This window comes from Uranotaenia lowii, chromosome 2 (genome assembly GCF_029784155.1).
Source record: "Uranotaenia lowii strain MFRU-FL chromosome 2, ASM2978415v1, whole genome shotgun sequence".
Classification (NCBI taxonomy): Eukaryota; Metazoa; Arthropoda; class Insecta; order Diptera; family Culicidae; genus Uranotaenia; species Uranotaenia lowii.
The window spans coordinates 304,491,428-304,514,835 of NC_073692.1; the positions used below are offsets into that span (position 1 = coordinate 304,491,428).

The following is a 23,408-nucleotide window of genomic DNA, read 5'->3' on the forward strand; positions in this document are numbered from 1 at the left end:
GTTGTAAATTTTGAAAGCACAAAGCAAATATTAATTTAATTAACTTATTGCAATATCGAATAGTTTTTCAAACTATTCATAAATAAAAAATGAAAGATTCAAAAATTGTATTCAAAGTAATAAAAATAAGTGAAACGATAGTAAAATTTCAAGCGCAGGTTTTAAATCTGAAAATTTTAACCTCTGAATATTTTGTCGCCGTCGAAATATTGGGTCCTGGAAAGGAAAACAGTTAGAAACTATGTTTTTCTTATTAACAATTTAGATTTAGAGGCTTTCAAGAAGATTACGTTTTTAAAACACCAAAATTCAGAATTGAAAAGAATTAATTGAAATTATTCAAAAAAATATTTAAACAATATAAGAAGATTAAAAAGATACCATACACTGGGGAAACATTGATCACTTTCTTAATCCATTTTCGAATATTTGGGAAGAGGTTGCTTTTTTGTAACATTATTTTTTTTAATATTAACTGAGATAAGAAGTATAAAGCCTGATTATTGACAGCAGAATATTGAAACGACAATAGTGGCTATAACTGAATGTTTGTAACAAAACCAGATTTCATGTTTTGGGGCAACTTTGATCACTATGGTTTTAACGTATCTCAACATCTTCAAAATTATTGTTTTGATGTCAATTTGCACAGAAGGCTTAAAACATCAATAACAGTAATTATTTGTTTAAACTCAATTGAATTTGGAAACGTTTTCTTTCAAGATAAATATACTCGAAGATGGACAATGTTGATGCATACATTTAGGGGCAAAAATTATCAATATTTCTCAATGTTTTTTGGCCTTAAAAACAAATGAAATTTTATCTTCATGCAATTCCCTGGGCCCTCCTACTGTTCCTAAGTTCTTTTATTTTTATTCAAACTCAACCATTTGATAACGTTTTTAGCCATTTGTTCTATGCAGGCTTTCTCGTTTTTTAAATACAGTGAAAACCCGATTTTGTCACACACCGATTTTGTCATCCCCCGATTTTGTCCTATTTTTTCACCCGATTTTGTCATCATTTTTTATTCAACGCAAAAATACTAAATATCGCCTTTTTTCATTTCCGTTGAACATCTTGAGGTTGAAATCATTCTGAAGGGACAAAACTGATGGATGATTACATCGATATTGAAAGTGAAGATGATTGACCAGGGACGTATCAAGATTTTTATACAAAAAATTCAATTTTTAAACAGGTTTTTTGTAAATCAAAGTTGTTGAATATAATTATAACTCAATATAATGGTATAAAAGAACGTATTCAAGTAATCTTAAAGCTGTGTTTTATTTGTTTGAGCTTTCTTCAAAGCAATCTTTCTGATACGTTGCAAGAAGATGACATCATGTATAGAGAGATCTGAAGCATCAGCCCAATCAACTGTTGTCCAACCTACGTACAGCTTCAACATCAATTATGTTTCTTGAAATTTCACATGAATAATTTTGGGTAGTAATATGTCAAAAAAGGGAATATCTACTACAAAACCTGTACACTGTTTTATTGGGATAATATACGTTTTTTGTAGTAATTTATTAGATTATGACGGATTAAAATAATTTTTTGAAAATCTCCCGATTTTATCACTCTCCCCGGTTTATCACTCTAAAATTCATCATGGGGGTGATAAAATCGGGTTTTCACTTCCAAAAATTATCATAGCACGACCATAAAAATAACTCTTGCACTATTCCTATACAAAGGAAAAACTTTCATATAAAACAAGCCATTAAACTTTCATATAAAACAAGCCATTTGCTTCTAAATGCTGTCATTTTATCGGGAGAGGTGTTTGTTTGTGATTTAAGACTTACAGACAAAACAAATGTTTTAAAACTTTAAAACGATATTTTAGTAATATAAAAAATATATACTTTAAGTAATATAAAAAAATCTCCAACAACAAACCATATTCAGCCTATTCGAAACTCTATTTATAGGCTTTCACATGTAGAAAACAGTTTTCAGATATTTTAACTTCAGACTTACTGATGATGATTATCTGTAAAAATTTCTTGTTGATCAAAGATCCCCCATTTTACGATACATTAGTTTTGATGATATGGAGTTTAAAAGTTTTAAAAAATGAATCAGTTTTGAGTGAAATTAATCATTGATGCTCTAACAAATCTAAATGGAAGTTAAAAACTGATTCTAAATTTGTTTAATAATCAAAATTTGCTCTTAAATTATTCGCACCTCGGAAAAATGCGAATTTTGTGACCTCGAATAATTTATCAAAATTCTTTTGAATATGGAGTTTAGCATTCAGAAGAATGAGAAATGCAAAACAAAATTGAAGTTGAAATTGGTTTCTTGACGAATATTTCGTAACAGCATAAAATTTGGAGTGATAGTAACTATTTTTTTTTATAATCAAAGTGATAAATTATAAAATTTTAATTTTTCGTATTTTGTTGACTATCTGCGGATTCAACACCTGTCACATGGCTCCAACTTGTTGTGTGTGAAATAAGTATTTGATGAATGAATTTTGAAGAACAAATTTTGAACTTGTTTAATTACACTTCTGAATAAAAACCCATTTTAAACACGAGGTAGAGTTTTTGAGTGTCAAGATAAGAGTTAAACTGGGAGGAGGGGGGTGGAAGGGGGGGGGGGGGTGTTCGCAAGGCCTTGCCTATTTGCTAGATGCTACCAAAATAAAACTTATAAAGATGTTGGGATACGTTAAAACCATGCTGAAACACGAAACATGGATCGTGTTTTGTGATAATCTTTTGAATGTAGCCACTATTATCGTTTATTTAATTATTCTACAATCAATGATCATGTTCCCAGCAAACATGAAATCGTATCAGAAAAGATAACTTACGTCATTTATAATAGTGTTGCGAATCGCCATTCCAACTGCATAGTGAAAAGATCGTGTAAAATGTCGTCTTAAGTCAGTTCAAATCAGTTATAATAGAAAGTCCACCATCTGTGTAAATTTTCAAATGATTTTGCTCCCGCGTGGGCTTCGAGCGAGAGAATCATCGTCATGTCCTCTCTGCAACCAGCAGTGCATCCAGAAGGCTATAGATTGAGGTTGCCAGAATTTTTTTCAACACGTAGCCGGGCCGGGCAAATCCCGGCAATTTTATATAAAAACCTGACAAAATCCGGGCATTTGTTTTTAAAATTGACGATCAAAAATGCGGGCAATATTCGGCCAAATTTTGTAAAACCCAAACATTCAATACCCAACGAAAATTAAAATAAAAAATTAAAAAATATTTTTTTTTATTTTTCAAAATTGTACAAGGTTTTTTTAATCCTTGTATGATTATTTTTGTAAAAAATAACTTTGGACGCATAAATAGACGTTATTTACAATACAATTTTTATGTTTGATCTACCAAATAAGTAAATAAATCCGGGCAAAATTCGGGCTTTTTCAATGAAATTCCCCTGTTCCAAAATTTTGTTTTAAATATTCGGGCAAACCCAGATAAAACCGGGCAATTTGGCAACCTTACTATAGATCAGATGGGAATAGAGTATTATTGACCAATGAGAAAACTGGAAAATATTGACGTTGGCATCGATTTGAAGGCTGTGACAGCAAAATCTTGCGCTTTCTTGCATTCTTCCGATACGTACGAATAAGGTGTCGGATAACGCCTTTATTTGTGAAGTTTTCGTCGCTTAAGAAAGAAATGAAATTTATGAATGTATATTGCCTCCACTTTGGTAGGTAAATGCTGTTTTTTCAAGTTTTTTACGATCATCCTATAATGTAATGAAACGTATATCAAAACAGCATAAAAATATAGCTATATATAGCATAATTTGCTGGGTTTGATACTCTTTTCCTCAGTAAGTGTTTTAAAACTTTAGAGTGTTACGAAGAAGCAACCTTTTCCAAAATATTCAATCATGTATGAAAAAAGTGATCAATGTCACCTCAGTTTACGGTAATTAAAATCTGAATATTAATAATTAAAGCACTGCACATTAATTGCAATTGATTTTTTAAAATTAGTTCTCTTTTGTTTGAAAAGAACACTGGTTTTATACATTTCAATGCATTTTAAATTGGAAAAGTAAGACTTCTTAAATTATGAATGAACTTTCGACTCTTTAAGGTAGCCATGTATTTTCCAAAACTTTATGTCATTTTTTTTAAATTTCCTACCTTTTTTTTAATAAAGTGCAATCAACTGGAAAAAAGCCTACATTTGATTTTCAACGGGTGAATGAATTGCTGATAAAAATTTAAAATTCAAATAACACAATTGATCAGATTTGAAGAAGTCATTCCAGTTTGACGCAAATTACAACAATTCCAATATTTTGGAAAATTTTTAAACGATACACTAATTTTTTTTTCTTTTTAATCCTCATTTTTGGATCAATCACAATTTTTTAATAATTCTATGAAAAGATCGGAAAATTTATTCGATGAAGAATATATTAAGGGGGGGGGGGTAGGGTCTAACGGGTATAAAAAAACACAATTTTCACCATTCTTTTCTAGAGCTATCGTTCAAACAAATGTTTTCAAATTTTTTGCATTATACAAAGCATTGTTAAATGAACATTTAGTATTTTTTTCGTAAAAAAATATTGAAAAATGAGCCGGTGACGGAGCACTTTCGAGGAAGCCTTTCAGAAAACAGGATTTGCGGTGGACACTGTATCTCAGCACAGAATCATCTGAAGTCAAAAAATTAGAGCAAAATATTTTTAATAGATGTTTTTCTGGACCCCAACATTTTTATTTAACGTAAAAATTTTTTTATGAAATTTTTGTGGCTGTTTGAAGTAAAAACTACGATTTTTCACGAAAAAATCCGCCATTTTTTATCTGTAAAATCTCCCCAAAGTAAAAAAAAAAAGAAAAACGTTGGGGTCTGGTATTTTATATGTAGAAAATATGTTCCAAATTTGAAAAGAATCGGATAAGTAGTTTTCAAATGACGATGTCCACGGACTTTAAAAATGTGCTTTCGAGAAAAATGCGTTTGAAGTTTCTGCTCTTGCTTTCTTGCAGTATTAGATAGGAGGAGATAAAGGCCTGTAATTTCTACAGTTTTGCTTCAATTGACTTGAAAATTTGACACAACATTCTTGAAATGTTTTACAATAAGAAAATAAAAAAAATTAAAAAAATCGATTTTTTGAAAGTGTTAGACCCTACCCCCCCCCCCCCCCCCCCTTAAGCTTCATTTTAATGTGTAATGTTAGCTCAATTACTATTTTCATTGTGTTTCAATATTTGCAACAAAACGTTTATTATTTTAATTTTGATCAGTTTCTAAGCTATCCTTTATTTTAATAAATGAAAGAATTTGAATAAAATAAACAATTTTATCTCTGACTTCGAGCCCTGGTACTCATGAAATAATTTTTTTTATTAAATTGTTTTCAATTCTCATCTAGATGTTTTAAGCAGATTCTCTAAAGTTCAAAATGGATTATATTTTCTTATCAAAAATGTACATTTAAAATCGTGATCGAATATAATTTCAAATAGGCTCATTTTTAGCTTTCAGTTTGTTAAAATTACTATTTTAAGTAACATTTTAAGATTTTCTCACTTCAATTTCAAATTTGATTTTTCTTGAAGGCTATGGGCCATTTCCATTTGGTAGGCTTTCATTTGGAATGACATACGATTTTTTTTCGTTAGTGAGAATTCAACTATTTTTTTCTAAATTTCATAATTATCTCCAGATTTTATAGATTTAATAATTTTCAAAACGGGACGCAAGAATAAACTGTGCAGTAAAATTTCAGTTTTGAATCCAACTAATATCCGAAATTGTCAACAGTTTTCAGCTTGAGTGAGCCCAGGTATCTTTTCAGCAACAGTAGGTTTATCTACGTTTGTCTCTTATGTGTGTCCCCTCTCAAAGTTTTGCCTGTTTTACAAACTGATACACGAGGTTTTGCGAAGCGCTTCAAAACAAGTGAACTTTTTCCCACCCGCAAGCTATCAATTGTATGTACTTGGTTCTGGAACTTTTTTTTCGCTAAACATTTACTAGTAACTAGTTCACCAACATCATCCATCCACCTAGAACGTGAACAGGATTTTCAGCCTGAGAGCAAATATAGAGTCCTCCTGATGGCACATGTATGTAGGTACCTACTTTTGCTGCTATCTGGGTACTGACATCGAAGTTTCACCTTTGTCTGAACTTACGAACGATGTTCTACGGAAACACGGAGAGAAGAAGGGGTGGACACTTATCGTTTATCGGTTAGTTGGCACAAATGTCCAATCGTTGGAAACGATGTTACCTAGTTGCTCTATAAATGGTGCGTTGAAGTGAAACAAGTTAAATTTTAACTTTTTGCTTTAACCGTAACAATAAACTTTGAAAAATATTATAATTTGTTATGGATCTTCAAACAAAAAGTCTACTTAAAACTACCGGTTTAATGTAGATATACTTTAAAGCTGTCCCATTTTTTTTTTTCAATTCAACCAAAAACACGTGCGACTGTTTAGTTTTTCCTCGAAACGAGAACTAGCAACTGGCAATATTTTCCAGAAAAACAAAACATCCTCCGGAACGTCTCGTTGTGGCAATGTCGGTCGGTTGACGAGTTACCGGAGTGTAAACTGTGTGGTTCAATCGAAACCACAGCACGGTGAAAGTTTTGTACAATCCTGGCATGGTACAACTATATGTACGAAGTTGGAGCACAATAGAAAGTGCAACGGTTGGATATGTTCGCTGCACACTCGTATGCATTTGCAAACTTGAATGATTGTTTTTTTTCTAGATTTTGTGTAGCTAGAAAAATGCCATCTGGAGTTTGGATTTTTCAACGATGAATGATTTGCTCCATCGTATATTTTTGGAATTACTGTTTCATGAACTTTTAGGAACTGATTCACATGAAAAATTTAGCAATTTACTAATTGAAATATTCAATTAGTTACAGTCAATTCTTTAGCCATGTGTTATCATGATCAACAATAAGACAATAAAGACTTGCCAGGTGATTTTCAAAAAAAGCGAGACATTTACAGACAAAGACGGGGCACAGCCATAAAAAGCGGGACATTTTAAAATGTGTTTGAAATAGTCATGATGTGTATTTTTGTATGTTTTTGGTAGATACTGTGGGTATAAAAATACGGTGCTTTTAAACTTGAATATAAAATTTTAAAAATCGACAACTGAGGCATAGCTCAGTTGGTAGGATAACACCAGCTTTCCGAGTCAACGTCTATGGTTTTAAATCCAGGAGTAAAAATCAATGAAAATTGAAGGTTTTCAATGCTGTTCCGGCAAATTCATTGGATAAAAATAAAAGCTATGATTGAAACAAAAAAGGTAATCAATAATGGAAATGATCCGAATTACAAGCGATTTTCTGTTACAAAAAATCTCAAAAATCGAATTTCTACCATACTTGCTCTTGGAGGTCAATACAAAACAAATGTTTGGTAAAACTTTCATTTTCATAACATTTGTGTAGATTGAGAACATCTCGTTATTATAGAAATTTTTATACTTATAAAATAAGTTCATTTCAGTGCAAAGTAGAATCAGTGGGTCATTACTTTAGCTGTCTTCCAATAGCACTACCCAAAATATAATCTTTTTGGCAATATTTTTAGTTTACTGAAAAGCTACAAATTTTGCCATGCAGCAAAAAAAGGCTTGTAAAGTCTGCTTCATTTAATATTGGAACAAATTCTTTTGCTCATTGTGGCGCTCCTAGTGGACGGATTTGGAAACTTTTTTCACCCACGTGTCGGGAAATTCATTACCTTTCACCATGTATTTATGTCATAACACCAAACGATAGCATTTTGTAAACAACCGCCATGGAAGCCGAACGGAGAGATCAAATTGTGCACAGTTTTCTTAAAAATCCATTGTTGTCGGCATCGAAGCTAGCTAAACAGCTTAAAATGCCCAGAAATACCGTATGGCGTGTTATCAAGCAGTACAAGGAAACATTCGAGCCGCATTCGAAGCGTCGGAGTGGAACTGTCGACCGGAAACTGCGTGGGAAAGTCATCAAGGCCGTCAAGAGGAATCCCAATCTTTCAGACCGCGATTTGGCCAATAAGTTCCAGGCCGCTCACAGTACGGTGCGACGAATTCGTCTCCGGGAAGGAATAAGGTCATTCCGAGTCAGCAAACAGCCAAATCGGACGCTGAAGCAGAACAATGTGGCCAGAATCCGTGCTCGAAAGCTGTACGACCAAGTGCTGACCAAGTTCGACGGATGTATTCTGATGGACGATGAGACCTACGTGAAGGCGGACTTTGGGCAAATCCCAGGTCAAAAATTTTATTTGGCGACGGCTCGGGGGGATGTACCTGTAAAATTTAAGTTCGTGTTTGCGGATAAATTCGCCCGCAAGTACATGATTTGGCAGGGGATATGCAGTTGTGGACTGTGCACAATTTGATCTCTCCGTTTGACTTCCATGGCGGTTGTCTACAAAATGCTATCGTTTGGTGTTATGACATAAATACATGGTAAAAGGTAATGAATTTCCCGACACGTGGGTGAAAAAAGTTTCCAAATCCGTCCACTAGGAGCGCCACAATGAGCAAAAGAATTTGTTCCAATATTAAATGAAGCAGACTATATAAAATTATTATTGATAATTTTTGTTTATAGAAGAACTTGTATTAAATCATCAGGTGAAATTTAGCTGGAAATTTTATCTAACATTTAACATTATTGACCTTTGAATGAAATCAAAGATCTCCAAGTATCAAGATAGTCGGGCTGTTTTTCTTTAGAAGAAATCGTTGGGGACGTCATCACAATTTTTATGGTGCTCTGCGAGATGTAATCTAAGCTTTACAGCTTTCTTCTCAAGCATTGCAGCTTTGCATTTAAGCTAAAAGTGAAAGCGCTTCATCGCACTAAAACATAGAATTTCAAACGTCATTTCACGCACACCATGATTGTGTTTATATGTTGTTGTATGTAAATTTTAAGAGGGGTTTAGCCTTAAACTTTTACCCTATTGTGTTTATATTGTTTACGGTATTTAATGTAAATTGTATTTGTGCACGAGTGTGTGTGAAAAGTGTTCAAACTAGAGATTGAACCCCTACCCGTTAACCCTTCACGCAGAAAAAGAATGGGGGTTGGTTTCCACAAAACGTTTTGTTATTTTATTTTACTTTATCAATGTAGATTTTTTGGCAGCTTTCACTAAAAAATCAATCGGAAATAATAATAAAATTTTGTAATTTTTACACACTCCTATTTTTTTACTTACAAATAAAATATGGCTTAATTCGAAACCAAAAGTCGCTTTTTTTCTTTAAACGTGAAGTATGCCAAAAAATGAAAAACAAGAAAAAACGAAAATTAACAGAAAAAGAATCTTAACAAATTTTCTCATCCGAACAGTCAGCAGCAGCAGCGGAAACATCCTGAGCAGCCATTGAAACGGCTGTGACTGCTCGGAACAACGAATTTCATTCATCGGTGTGGGCAGACCCCTCCGGATTTATTCCAGGTTTTTATCATAAATTCAATTTCGGGTGAGGTATTTATTTTTTTTTATGTTTAAGGAACAGATCGGATTGGACTAACATGCAAACTGGTGAGGCTTGTTCAGGAAGAAAATCGGACCATATGCATTTAAAAGTAAGACGGAACATTACTTTCTTCCAGCAGCTACAACTGGGGTTAATTATTCCCCAAGGCAAGCGGGAATAGGTTGATCATAATGTGCCAAGGGGAACACGAATATTTCATAATAAAAAAAGCATTATGTTTCCAATAAATAAGCATTAAACAATAAATTCAATAAATCCGAAAATAAATAAAAAAAATCGCTTTCGTTTGAATTGAAACACAAATGAATTCAAATCATGAAATATTTTTAATTTTTAACCACCCCTATTTTTTAATTTTAGGCTAAAAACATTTTGTGTGTTTTACCCAAAATATTATTATTTTGACAAGTATGATGGATCATTTATAAAAAGGGTGTATTTCGTTTTCAATCAAACGATAACTTTAAATCAAAACGATACTTTTATTCAGTGTGGCCAAAAATATATTTGTGCTTTTTCCCAACCAAAATTTTTATTATTTTTGGCCGAAATCTTATTATTTTTAAAATATATTTTTTTGCGTGTTAGTTGGCGCTAGAGTGATGTCGCCAAAATTTCAGAGAAGCCGATAGGATCTGATAAAATCCTTCAAAATACCTTATTTATTTGTTTTAAATTTATGTTTCGATTATAGTCGTATGAGACAATCTATGAGATAGTTATGTTTTTAGGTTTTATTTTTGACACTTTACCATCATTATGGCATTCGTGAGATAGTTATGGTTAAAATGAAATGTAGACGAGAAATTTGGCTTTTGCGATTTATTTACGGAAAAGTAATTTTCTCGCATGTCGTTACTTTACGTTCGTTTTTCTTGAATAGTTTCGGAACAGCTAGTCGAAAAAAGACAAAAATTAGCTTGTTGGATTGGAAACTTCATAATCTTTACGAATTTGGAAAGCTCGTTGGGATTCTTTGGCCAAAATATTTCAAAATAGACAATTTATGACAAAATACCAGTCAAAAATTCGTCATAACGCTGGAATGTGTCTTAGGGTCATAGTTCTATCTTGCTCTTTTACATGGAAATGGATTTTTTTTTATGAAAAAGCAAAAGTTCACTAAAACGCAACCATGGAGGGCATCTTGAGCCACCTGTATATTGGTGTTGTTATACACATTCATAACTTTAAACACATTTGCCCTATCTGTAAAGTTTTTTTAATGCCAAACGAAGAGCTATGAAAAATACTCCATCAATTATGCATAATCAATTATATAAAGCAATTTGCCTAAACGCTCGCGAGTCAGATTTTTGAAAATATTTTTTCATACACAATTCTATTTCATATTTACTTCTCTGAAATTGCACAAAAAAATGAATTCTGAAATTACAGTTTTGTCAACTCATAAATATTGCTCATGCTATTCGGTCGTTTTTTGGTTCAGTGGCCCAAAATTCTTTACAATTTTTTGAAATTGAAAAAAAAAATTTTTTTTAACCCTCATCCGCATTAGAGTGTTATTTTGACATTTTTGCAAGTTTGAAGGCTTGTAACTCTCTTCAGAAGCTTCAAAAAACAAAAGTTTCTTCGAGGACCCCAAATGATTTAGAAAGTTCTTGAATATTGTATCGTTACTTTTTTTTGAACGAACCCTGGAAGCCTGGACAAAAAAACTCCCTTTTCCGACTTAGAGTGTCAATTTGACACCCCAAAAGTAAAATCTATTTAAGTCGTTTGAGTTACCTATTATGAATTTCATATAAACGCATCATTATTTCGGCTCTCGGCTTAGCTCTCTGCCCGAATCACCACCCACCGTACCTACTCGGAGAGCAAACAAACACGTATCGCTGGACGCGCTGCTTGTGGTTCTAGAAATTCAGGAATAATTTTACGTTCACAATTTTCATATTTTTGTGAAATTCACAGCGTGAATTGTTGCACTTCACTAGAAGGGAGATTAAATTTATTTTCCAATGAGTATACTTTTGATAGGTCCAAACAAAGTAAAAGCACTGAAAATCCGGGTACAACCTAGACAACGGTAGACCACCAAAACAGATGAAATTTCAATTAGTAAAAAAATCGCGCAAAGTAGTCAACTTTGAAAAATTCCAGTAAATTCAATTTTTGTTGTATCAAAAATCTAAAGACGACAAAATGTTAGAATTAGAATAAATTTTGTAGTCATATTTTTTTAAAAACTCTACCATCGCTCAAACAGTTTTAACTAGCAATCGAATGAAAAGTAGGTTTTCAAACCACTTTTTTTAAACTTTTTGTGACCCTTTCATTATATTTTAAAATTTTTAAAATATATATTATATTTTGATTATTTTTTTGAACGTGTAATATATGAACTACAGCAGTTTCTGAGGCATATTTTTTCGGATTTTTTTTCTTTCATGCTGAAAAACGAGAAAACTAGTAGCTTAAGGTGTATATAATGTTCTAAACACATTACTGACATAACAAGGTTTCTATTGATATAAGTTTTGTTAAGATCGGTTGAACACGCCAAAAGTTATAACGATTTGAGCTTGTAGTGTCAAATTGACACTCCTAGTGCTGATTAGGATAACGAAATCTAATGCGGATGAGAGTTAAACAGTTAGAACGCGGAGAAAGAAATTATAATAAAAGAAATATTATTGCCAAATGATACGTTAGAAACGAAGGAAACCATAATGTTTATCATTTTTATTTTTATTTATTTAATAAAGATGTTATAGAGCAAAGAAAAAAAAGTATCTTTAGATACCCCAGTCTCCCCTTCCCACAAGACAAATATATTCTGACCAAAACCAAATCAAACACAAATTATTAATGAAAACAGAACTTTTTCACCAAAATTTCTTAGCTGAAATGAAGAACTAGTGGTGAAAAGTAAACCTTGCGCTGCATCTCCTATACAGAAGTTCGTATTTCCTACAAATGATTCTGGATTTTCCTGATAGTATTGCTAGTCATTAATTGATCCGAGTTTTATCAGTTTTTCGTAAGCTGTTTTACTGTGGAACAACTCACTATTGTTTTAGATTCGCCAGAACAAAAACTATCATCAGCAACTGGTGCTCACTTGAATCCGTATTCCTATCATGTCCCACTCTGTTTGTCTTCATAAAGCCAGAGGAAAAACAATACCCTCTCATTGTTCCTCTCTGTCTCTCTCTCTCTCTGCGTGTCTGTTAAAAATGGCACGAGATGGCGTTTGCTCGTCATCATCCGACCGAGTTTTCCCCGACTTCCTAGCTAGGGGCCGGTTACAAAAAAAAAACAAGACAACACAAAAAGAATAACATAATTACCTCTGAGGGGATGGAAGCTCCGCACCACCGGATCACTGTTGACTTCGCACACGTAGACGTCGCTGTCGTTGACGCGGGCACCCTTAATTAGCAGGACCCAGACGTCGCCGCCGAGAGGAGTTTTGCCCTTGGGCGCTGGAAAGAGGAAGAAAGAGAAAGAAAATGTCCGGATGAAATCGAGAAAAAAGAACACAACACAATACAATGCTAAGAAGAGACACATGTAGGATTCTGTCTGACCATGGATCCCATGATGAGTCGAAGTCAAAGGAGTAGGGTAGATTTGCCAGGAGAGAATGGGAAAAGTTAGTTTCCAAATTAACTTGCCGGCTAGCCGAGTCATTTCTGCTGCCATGTAGCAATATCCTTATCCAAGCGATACGACTAAATAGAGGAAGGTATCTTTAGCGTGGAACGAGATAAGCAACAGCAAAAACGGAAGTAGGAACGTGAGGCAAAACCGAAAGGAAGAAAGGAAGGACGGATGTTTGTTTAAAGTTAGTGCGGAATTGTTTGTCGTACGGTAATCGGAGAATTGTTTTTGTTTCTGTTAAACTTTCTGCTGGTATAATTGTAAAGTGATGGCACCCACATTAGAGGTTTTGATAAATAGAAGCCAGGAAGTAAACTCTCGAGTCATTAACTGTAGGAGAAGGAAATCAAGAACGGAAAGGATGATTAGAAAAGTTTGTGTTGCAGGACTTGGGAATTTACTGAAACGCTCTGGCACAAAAGTTTGAACTGCTTAGATGCAAATGGTTCTTATGAATGGTTGGATGATTTTAAGGGTTGAAGTACTTAAATGAATCCTCGATTAAACTAAAAGGAAAGTTCATTAACATTTCCGTAAGTTTTGCTCATCGATTTTCTTAACTGCACGTTCATCTGCAACATTCTTCACTTGAACAAATTTATTCAGAGAAAACAGAAGATTGTTGATCGAATATACTGGATTTATTACGAAAATTTGACATTTTAACATCCTTGAATGGAAAGTTTTTACACATTTTTTCAAAACATTAGAAATGAAAAATTTAAATAATATTTTTTTTATCCTCTGTAGCTCTTTTTGCTCTAAATGCACATATTTGAATTTAGACTTTATTCGTGACTATTTGACTAAGCCTGAAAATATTTCTCGCTTGGTTCGTTCAAAGCTTGGTTCTTGCCGTCTGAAAATCTAGATAAAATTGTTTTCGTGAAGTCTAGAGCATGCGTTGCAAAGATTTTCACCAAAAATGCCTTATTTTGAATCCAGCAGACAGCAGAAACGAATTTCAAAAAATGAAAATTTCACACCATGGATACGTCTGTTGGCTCTTTATGTACATGAAAAGAAAAAAAAAATGTTTGCATATTTCCAGGGGTCTTAAGGATTCAAAACCCTTATGGCCCGTTGGCCAATTGCTTTTTGACTATTCAAGACCCCCGAATTTATGCAACGTTTTCTCTTTCGATATACAGAAAAAGCCCACAGGCGGATCCATGATGCAGAATTTTCTTGTCGAGAAATTCAGTTTCTGCTGTACGATGCACAGTGGTCCAGGAACGAAATTTAGCGGGAAACAACTATTAGCCTCTTGCCCTTATGTTTGATGCGATTGACGTCCTAGACAAACTTTTACAACAACTGAAGGCGGTCATTTTGAATAAAAAATTTTTAGGGGGGTTCATAAGATTTCTGAAATCTGAAAACAATTTCACAAATGTGATAAAATAGAGGCCTACATTCTACAACATTGTAGAACATAATAGTTCATGAAACTTTGTCGAAGACACTAAGCATCTGTCTCTTGAACTGAAAGTTTTATATCAACTTGTTTTTATGAAGTTAGTGGTCCTACCTAACTCACTTGTCAATAGATTTAATTTAACAACATTTTATCGTATTTTACAATTATTTTGTATAGGAGCCTTCCTTCGTTTGAGTGCGTCGGACTCAAAAATACTCCATTCTCTACTCTAAAAACTACTCCGTGCCGAATTTCACATCAATCGGTCCAGTAGGTTTTGAGTTCTTGAAGTACAAATGTACAAATTCACTCTATTTCCATAGAGATTTTGAAGATTTTTAGTTAATTTCATTAAACGATAAAACGTATTAATCGAATAAATATCTCCAGTTTTTTTGGTATTGCAAAGATTGTAACATGAAATTTCAAATGCAATCAAAGAATAAAATTTTTGACTTGCTTCATTTGGAGTTAAGAAGCTCTAAAAGAGTCATTTTTAACACACATTGCCTCATAACTTCAAATCAAAAACAAATTATGGTAATCCGTTTGCAAAAAACGATCTCAAAATTATCTGAAATGTTGCTCAATAAATAATTTTGATATAATATCACCATGCAAAGATATCAGGAAAAAACTGATTTTTATAGGACCACCCTAATTTCTTGAAAACATGTTGCCTTAAAACATTCAGTTCAGGAGATATATGTTTGGTAACTTCGACAAAGTTTCATAAATTATTATGTACAACAATACTGAAGAATGATGTAGGTCTCTATCTTATCCTATTTAGGAAATAGTTTTCGGATCTCAGAAATCTTCTGAACCACCCTTAAAATTTTTCCAGTAAAAATGACCGCCTTCAGTTGTTGTGAAAGTTTGTCTAAGACATCAAATGCATCAAACATATAGGGAAGACGTAAAGAAATGTTTCCCGCTAAATTTCATTCCTGGACCGATGTGCGATGGATTCAAAATAATACAGTTTTTGTGAAAATCTTGGTCACCCATGGTCTAGAGTAAGGTTGCCAGAATTTTGTCAGCACGTATCCGGGCCGAAAAAATCCAGGCATTTTTTTTTTATAAAAACCTGGTCAAATCCGGGCATTTGATTTTAAAATCGACGACCAAAAGTCCGAATGATATCCGGACAAATTTAGTCAAAACCCAGAAATAATTCAACAAAAATCAAGAAAAAAAATTGAAAATAAAAGTAGATTTTAAATCGTTTTCAGGCTTCCAAAACCCTTCCGTGATTATTTTTGCAAAATTCGCAATTTGCAAAAGTTCCGATTTGGAGGCATAAATAGAAAGTTCTTACAACACAATTTGGTTGCTTTTGTTTGACTTGCCTAATGAAGTGAATAATTCCGGGCAATATTCGGGTATTTTTAATTAAATCTGGGTAACCGGACCGGACTGTTCCCAAATTTTGTATTCAATATCCGGGCAATCTGGTAACTTTATTCTAGATCAGAGGTGAGCAGCCTTTTGCAGCAACGGGCCAAATTGAATTTGAATTAGCAGAGCTTTACGCCATTTTTTGAAACAACAAATTTTTGACGATAAAAAGGGAAAATAAAACAAATTCATGTTTCTATAGAAAACACAGATTTTTTTAAATACAAGGTGAATAATATCAGACAAAATTAAATAAGTACCTGAATTACTAAATCTTGATTTTTAATAATTTTTATTTTTGCATCAATTTGAACTTTTTTACAGATTTTTCTTACATATCTTTTGTTTCACTTTTTATTTAATGATTAATGAAAAATTCTAATCTTTTTCGAACCACAGAAAAGCCTTCAATTTTCTGTGGTTCGAAAAAGGACAGACTCTTATTTGTTTGAACTGTTGCTACTATTCGTCATCACTTCAGTTTAAACTGGAAGTATGGAGCTAAATCACAGCGGAACTTTTGACGAGAAAATTTTATTTTTCAGTAAACCACTGTCTTTCCAGCGTTCGACGTTAAATCGACATTAAATTTGTATGATGTATGATGTAATCTTCCATCCTATGTAGCGTGGCACAGCCCGTTTGCAGCGAACTATCACACATCAAAACTTGATCTGATTTCACTCTTTATTAGCTCTAAACTGCCTTTGAGTGGACTATTTCAAGGGTGTGAAGGTACAGATAGAGTAACCTGTACGGTTCGTTTGGGTAAGGATAATTTGTCTCCACCGAAAGTACAATTCATTACAAATAAATAGAAAAATCAGCCATTGTGATGTGGAATGTTCTATAGGAGGTTTATAGACGAACCCGCCATCTCTAACGACATGTTGAAGGTAACTGCCCAGTGCACTCTACCTTCCACATCGCTTCGATATGGTGTCCGGATGGCCCTCCCGTATCCCCATACAAATGTAGATAAAAAAACCTTCTAAAAAAGCGAAAAGAAGAACATTTTGTGGTTAAGCGGAAAAATTTAACAATTATGATATTGAAATGGATTAGATCGTTTTAATAACGTGCTGATGTTTTCAATGGCTGAAAATAAAATATTAACTAAAGTTTTACAAAATTAAGATAAAATCCAACTTATAAATAAATTCGGTATCGATTGTTTTGAAAAAATGCGAACACTTCTAATGTAAAGAATTTGACTTATAAGTTTAGTAAGTCTATATTCGATGACCTACATTCCGACTACATTTATCAAGATGATATTTTATTTGAGAAAATTAATAAAAATGTTTAAGCTGGAAGAATTAAAGGACTGACATACTTTAAACGCGATTTTCTCGAAGCAGCAAAGTTCGCGCATTAGCTTTTTACTAAAATCGATACCGAATTGGCTTATTCGCTTGCTGTCAGAATCTGAATCGAAAATTCGTTATTAATATGATGATTTTAAGACAAGTTCAAATATATTTATAAAATATTCATGCATCAATCGCTGTTAATGGTTAAACAGTTCAAAGTTATATTTCCAATAAACAATAAACCTATGACTATTTGAAATCACGTTACCTAACAATGGTAATGGTTATAAAATAAATTAATATTCACATGATAAGTTTCACCGCTCTACATTCCTCCACATCACACAAAAATACAAAATCTTGAGAAGGAATTATCAAAAAATAAATAGGTTATATATAGACAAAACAATTAAAAAGTACATTTTTAACAAAAATCGTTAGTCCTGAAAAAAAATGTCGCGCTATAATCCCTTACTACTTTACCGCTGATCTGATGTGACTTGACAAGACCCCTTAAAAATATTTCCGATTAGTTAATCTTGAAGAAAAAATCCGCGGCAAACGCTTAGCTCGTGGGATTCGCATTACAAACAAACGCTTAATCGCGGATGAGAGAGTACTAAGGAATCGAGAAACTTGCCTACACCTAAACTTATACACCTTGACCAGAATGAGAGAACAAAGAGAGCTAATAATTGGAAATTTCTCACCAAATGATGAATTGCAACGCCTGCTATGATGATATTGCCACCTTCAAGAAAACTGCTCTGCCAAGCTGCTCAAAACGCTTTAAGGGGCATCGATATTAGCCAACCCAAACTATCACCCAATCAACGAATCAAAAGATTTGTCGAACAGCCCAGTCGTGTGTAAACCACCGCTTCCATTCAACACCAAACACTTCACACGCAACCAATACCGCCTATTAATATGTTCCAATACTACAATTTTTTCCGGTCGCGAAATCATCGATCCCCAAAGCACTTAAATTAACTTCCCTTCCGCCTCCACGATACATTCTGGCATGAATTCCTTCTTCAGCCATGCCAACACTAAAGATCACTACCATTTTCCGCACATGCACATTTATTAAAATCGCTTTCTCTTTCCATTTTCAACACTTTTTTATACCAATTTTTCACTCAGAATATTAAATAAAATTAAAATCTCAGCCCATTTATCAGACTTGACTTCATAATTCCTCTATTCGGATACATTTTCAAAATTAAATTCTCACTACTTTTTGACGAATCTATATGAGCGCAACCAAAAATCGAACCGAACCTCACGGCGTCCCAAACGCGAAAAAAAGTTAAATCGACATTAAATTTGTAGACTTAAAATCCTTCTTCTGTGTCCTTTTTCGTAAAATTTTTTCACAATTAAAACTTTGTCCTCGATGGCCAGATATTTATTTTTTCCCTACAAACGATGAAAAAACTGTTCCGTATAAGATCTTTATGTGCATTTTGAGAGATCTTGTAAAAATCACAGAAAAAATCATAATTTTATAGATTTTTAAACAAACTTTGTCAATGTTACAGTTTATATTCTTGATTCTAGTTTTTTTTTACAGACTTTAGGGATTTTCATGAATTTTATTTAGATGCCACTGGGAGAGGCTTTTTACAGCTGATTCATGAAAATCTCATGACTATGATAATGACGATTGCATATTTTCAAGAAAAATGACTCAATTTATCGATGTTCGGCACATAATTTTTCTATGAAATTTATGAAAATAGCAACACAGATAATCGTCATAAAAATTTTGAGTGGAATTACAGAATGACAAATATTGTTTTTGTCAAGAATTTAGAATTTTTATCCGATGCTTAGTCATGTTGACAAGAAATCTGAAATCGTTCACCCAGTCTTAATGATTTAAAGATTCAAAAAAACTGGTTTATGGGTTTATTTTTATTTCTCCAGTATTTGAGTGCTAACAGAACAAGCCTTTTTCCGAATCAAATGAAATAACCCAATTTTGAAAAAAAATATCTTCTGGGCATATTGATCATGGAACTTTATATTCCCTTGAAATGAAAAAAATACGAACTCACTAACGGACTTAGAAATGCCTGTGATCATCTGTAGCCTAGCGATTTTTTTTATAACTCTCCTGATCCGCTTTCATGGCTTTGAATTTGAAAGTGGTAGTTAAATAATAAGGAAAAATGTAATCTGGACAAAAAAAGTTTTGCCAATAAATAAGATTGGATCTCTGCTTTTAATAGAACACAATAAATGCTTCAAACTCTTGAAAAAGTTAACAATCTGAATGATTTTTGGGCAAATGCAACTGCAAAAAAGTGAAGTGCATATTTAATTAAGTTACTGACATATCATTTTTATTTTAAATTCTTATGAACCAGTATTTAATGATGATTATCCATATACCGTAAAAAAAATGATATAAATCCAATTTGAGAAAAGCTTCGCGGGCCGCACAAACATGTCTCAAGGGTCGCATGCGGCCCGCGGGCCGGGTGTTACTCATCCCTTTTCTAGAGTTAAGTTAGAATTAATTTAAAAGGTATCGAGAACGCACAGAAGAGCATCGAAATTTGCACGACGACAGAAAAAACAATTCAGCATGATTCGGGTACAGTTATGGAATGTGATGATTTCGCTTTTTCAAGGCGACCGTCAAAAAATTGCTTGATAAAATGTCTTTTACTTATCAGAATTCAGCAAACGAAATAGAGTGAGAGAATTCTGAGCAATAAGACAATCTTTTGTTGGCAGCCGCGTTTAATCGCATAGGATTTTTTTTTAAGTTTCACGTAGACCGTTCAACTGAGTCTAGAAAGATTCTTTTTCAATGGATCCTCTTGAAAATTGGAAGGTATGCTCAAAAATCACAATGTTTTTTCACATCATCTCTTATTTCTATATCTTGTTCATTATTCTTACTTTTCCAATAAAAATGTTGTCCAAAAAGATTTAATTTGCAACTTTTACTCGTGAAATCTCTTTAAAATCATTTTTTGAATTTAAAACATAAAGTGTGGTGTTTATTTTTCTATTTATTTTAATATTCTCATATTTGCAAAGTTGGCAGGAAAATAGAAATTTGTTTATTAAAATTTAAATGTTGGATTATCATAATTTGGATGGATGAAATTCTGCGTGTTAAAACTTGATTTCTTTTGAGTTCTTGTTTTAATTTTAGTTTATATGATTTACAGTAAGCATGCTTTATGCGTCGTTTTGTATTAACTTTATGAATTCCTAATTAAGGCTGCTAACTCTCACATTCTAATAGGGAAACTTTGAATCATTTTGTGTTCTATATTTTTTATCCGGAATTTTTGCTTCGATTCTTGAACTATTTATGGTATTTAAATATTTTATGCTAAAGCTTTAAACAACAAATTGAGTAAAAGTGGCGAAACCTCCAAAGAACTTACGAAGCTTATGACGTGAATTTGATCTTTCTTACATTTTTTGTGGTCATGGTCTTAAAAAATTTCAAAAAATAAATCCTTATGTGCAACGTATAGCTTCTAACTTCAACCTTTTTGGACACTAAGCGAATTTTTTTTTGAGCATTCTATAACTGATTTACGGCGTTTTTTCCGAAGCATGTTTTTTCGGATTTTTTTCTAAGACTTTGACTCGGTGTATAAAGTCTGAGAAACATACCTGGTATGCAAAACTATTATTTTTGTACAAATTGGTTGAGAAACAAGACAAATATAGTGGTTTTAAGCGAGGAGTGTCAAATTGATACTCAAGGTCTTATAAGGGAGTTTTTTTTCTTGAGCTTTCAGGGTGCGTCTGTAAAAAAAGAAATGATGCAAAATTAAAGATTTCAAAAATTCATCGAGGGTCCCCCAAGAAATTGTTTTATTTTGATTCACCCGAATAAAGTTACAAGCCGCCAAACTTCCAATACTGTCATATTGACACTCAAGGAGTGTATTTGAAAAAAAAAATGCAACACCTTGTGAATAACTTTTTTAAACATCAATGTAAATTAATAAATTTTGCAGTGAATTTACCTTATTATGTAATGTGTCCGTGAACAAAATTTGGTGACAATCTGTCTAGTGGTTTTTGAAATAGCATTGAATAGAGAAGGTCTTAGACAATAATGTCTAAGCTGATTCGAGAAAAATCTAAACAGTTCCAGTGAGAGATCCAAAAAAAAGCTGAAATCAACTATTTGATCAAACATCATGGGGTCATGGCCGTAGGAACGGGGGGAGGGGGGGTTTTGGGGGTTAAACCCCCCCCCCCCCATGAGGGTCCAAAAAAGCAAGCGAGGTATTCTACTCTACACTCAAAATTTCAAATTCATAATCAAATTATGATAATTGAGCAAAGATATTCAAGAGTTATCATCTGAATTAGAAACTTATACAAAAACCTCAAAAACCCATTTCAAGTTCAAAATTCTGCTACAGTTTTTTAAAATTTTCTCACTTGTTCTAGAATAAGGTTGTCAGATTTTTTCAGCACGCATTCGAACCGGACAAATCTGGGGTGCTTTATATAAAAACCTGGCAAAATCTGGGAGGGTATTTGATTTCAAAATTCTTGACCAAACTAGGCAAAATCGGGCAATTTTGGTCAAAACCTAGGAATTGCACATCAAAAATCTAGAAAAAAAAACTTAAAAAACCTTTTATGATAATTTTTTGAAACTTGCTGCAAAAATTTTTGACTTATAACAAAAAAATTACAACACAATTTGTTTTCATAAGTATGATTTAAGAATGAGAACTAGAACAAACCCGGGCAAAATCCGGGCTTCTTCAATGAAATCTGGGCTACCGGGCAATTTGGCAACCTTATCATAGAAATTCAGGTCTAACTATTTAATTTTAAATTAAACTCGTTTTGGAGGTTCTGGTTCCACATTCCTACAACCAAATTCGTATTTCTACATATTTCAGTATTAATGATTTTGAATCAAGTTTAGGATTCTTGATTTTCAGTTCGAATAATCTTAATAAATTATGATTTAATAGCTGCTTTGAAATCTTTGTTCGAATTCGGTTTTGTTCACAATGTGGTTCACATCAAATTTGATTTATTTTTTTCGAAAATCAAATGCATTTTCAATATTTTGATAACAGTTTTCCGAATAGTGGAATAGTGAAATGAGATTTTCAATCGACATAAAATTGTTTAGAAATTCAAGAGAACATAAACTTAAAGATTAGCTTGTCAATTCAATTTCAGATTTCAAAGCTTTTAATCGGAATAAGTTTGTACACAAAATTCAGCTGAAAATCCAAATACAAAGTAGTATTTGAAGTTGATTTTCGTGCAAAATATACCAAATTATATTAAAAAAAATCGTTCACAGGATTTTTAGTATGGAATTGATTGTTTATGAAAACTATTTTCTGTTTAAGAAACATGTACCAGATCTCCACCTATAAAATCTGCACAATTTATTTTTTAATTTTCGCAGTGTGTTGTTAAACATCATGAATATTACAGCTTTTTTTAAAAGCCAAATTTCAAACTAAAATCATAAATTTAGTGCAAGTATGCAGCATGCACATTGATCGAAAAAATTTTATCACTTCATGTTTTTTTTTTGGAAATTTATATTTTTTTCATCAAAGGTTAGAATCTTGGAATTTGCAAAAGAGTTTAGAAGATTGGGCTTGTTTAGTTTGAGTTTAGAATAAGTTTTTTTAGAAATGGAAGGCCACCAGACTTTAAAACAAATTTAAAAAATTTAACCATCGATGAACGCAAATTTCATATTCATATTTCATATTCATAATTTCATATTCATATTCATAGAGATTTCATAACAAAAAAATTAGTTCACCCTTTAGGTTAAGGACCACTTTTCTAAAGTTACTTTGTTTAAGGTTTTATTAATGACACTTTACCATCCTTGTGGCATTCGTGTCTTCTCTTAAGTTAAAATTACCTACGAAAACTATTAATGGAGCTTGAAAATGAATAATCATATACATAGTTAAAAACAATTTTTTTTTTATTTTTTTTTTAATTCGTGTGTTGTTAGACAAAAAGTCATAGGTAAAAATCAGTCACCAAACCCCCCCCCCCCCCATGAGTCGGTTCTTCCTACAGCCCTTACTTACTTACTTACTTAATGATCCCGCGCCGATCCTCCGGTGCATAGGGCCGTGGTAAAAGACCTCC

At 32.8% G+C, this 23,408-nt stretch overlaps 1 protein-coding gene across 3 annotated transcripts in view; it reads right to left on the minus strand.

Moving 5' to 3' along the window:
* Positions 1-23,408, minus strand: part of LOC129744484 (Ig-like and fibronectin type-III domain-containing protein 1) — a 707,683-nt gene that overhangs the window by 42,874 nt on the left and 641,401 nt on the right. For all 3 annotated transcript variants that reach the window (XM_055737013.1, XM_055737011.1, XM_055737012.1), the window contains exon 7: positions 12,824-12,958. In XM_055737013.1, the coding sequence (XP_055592988.1) occupies positions 12,824-12,958 (135 nt within the window). The remainder of the gene's footprint in view (positions 1-12,823; positions 12,959-23,408) is intronic.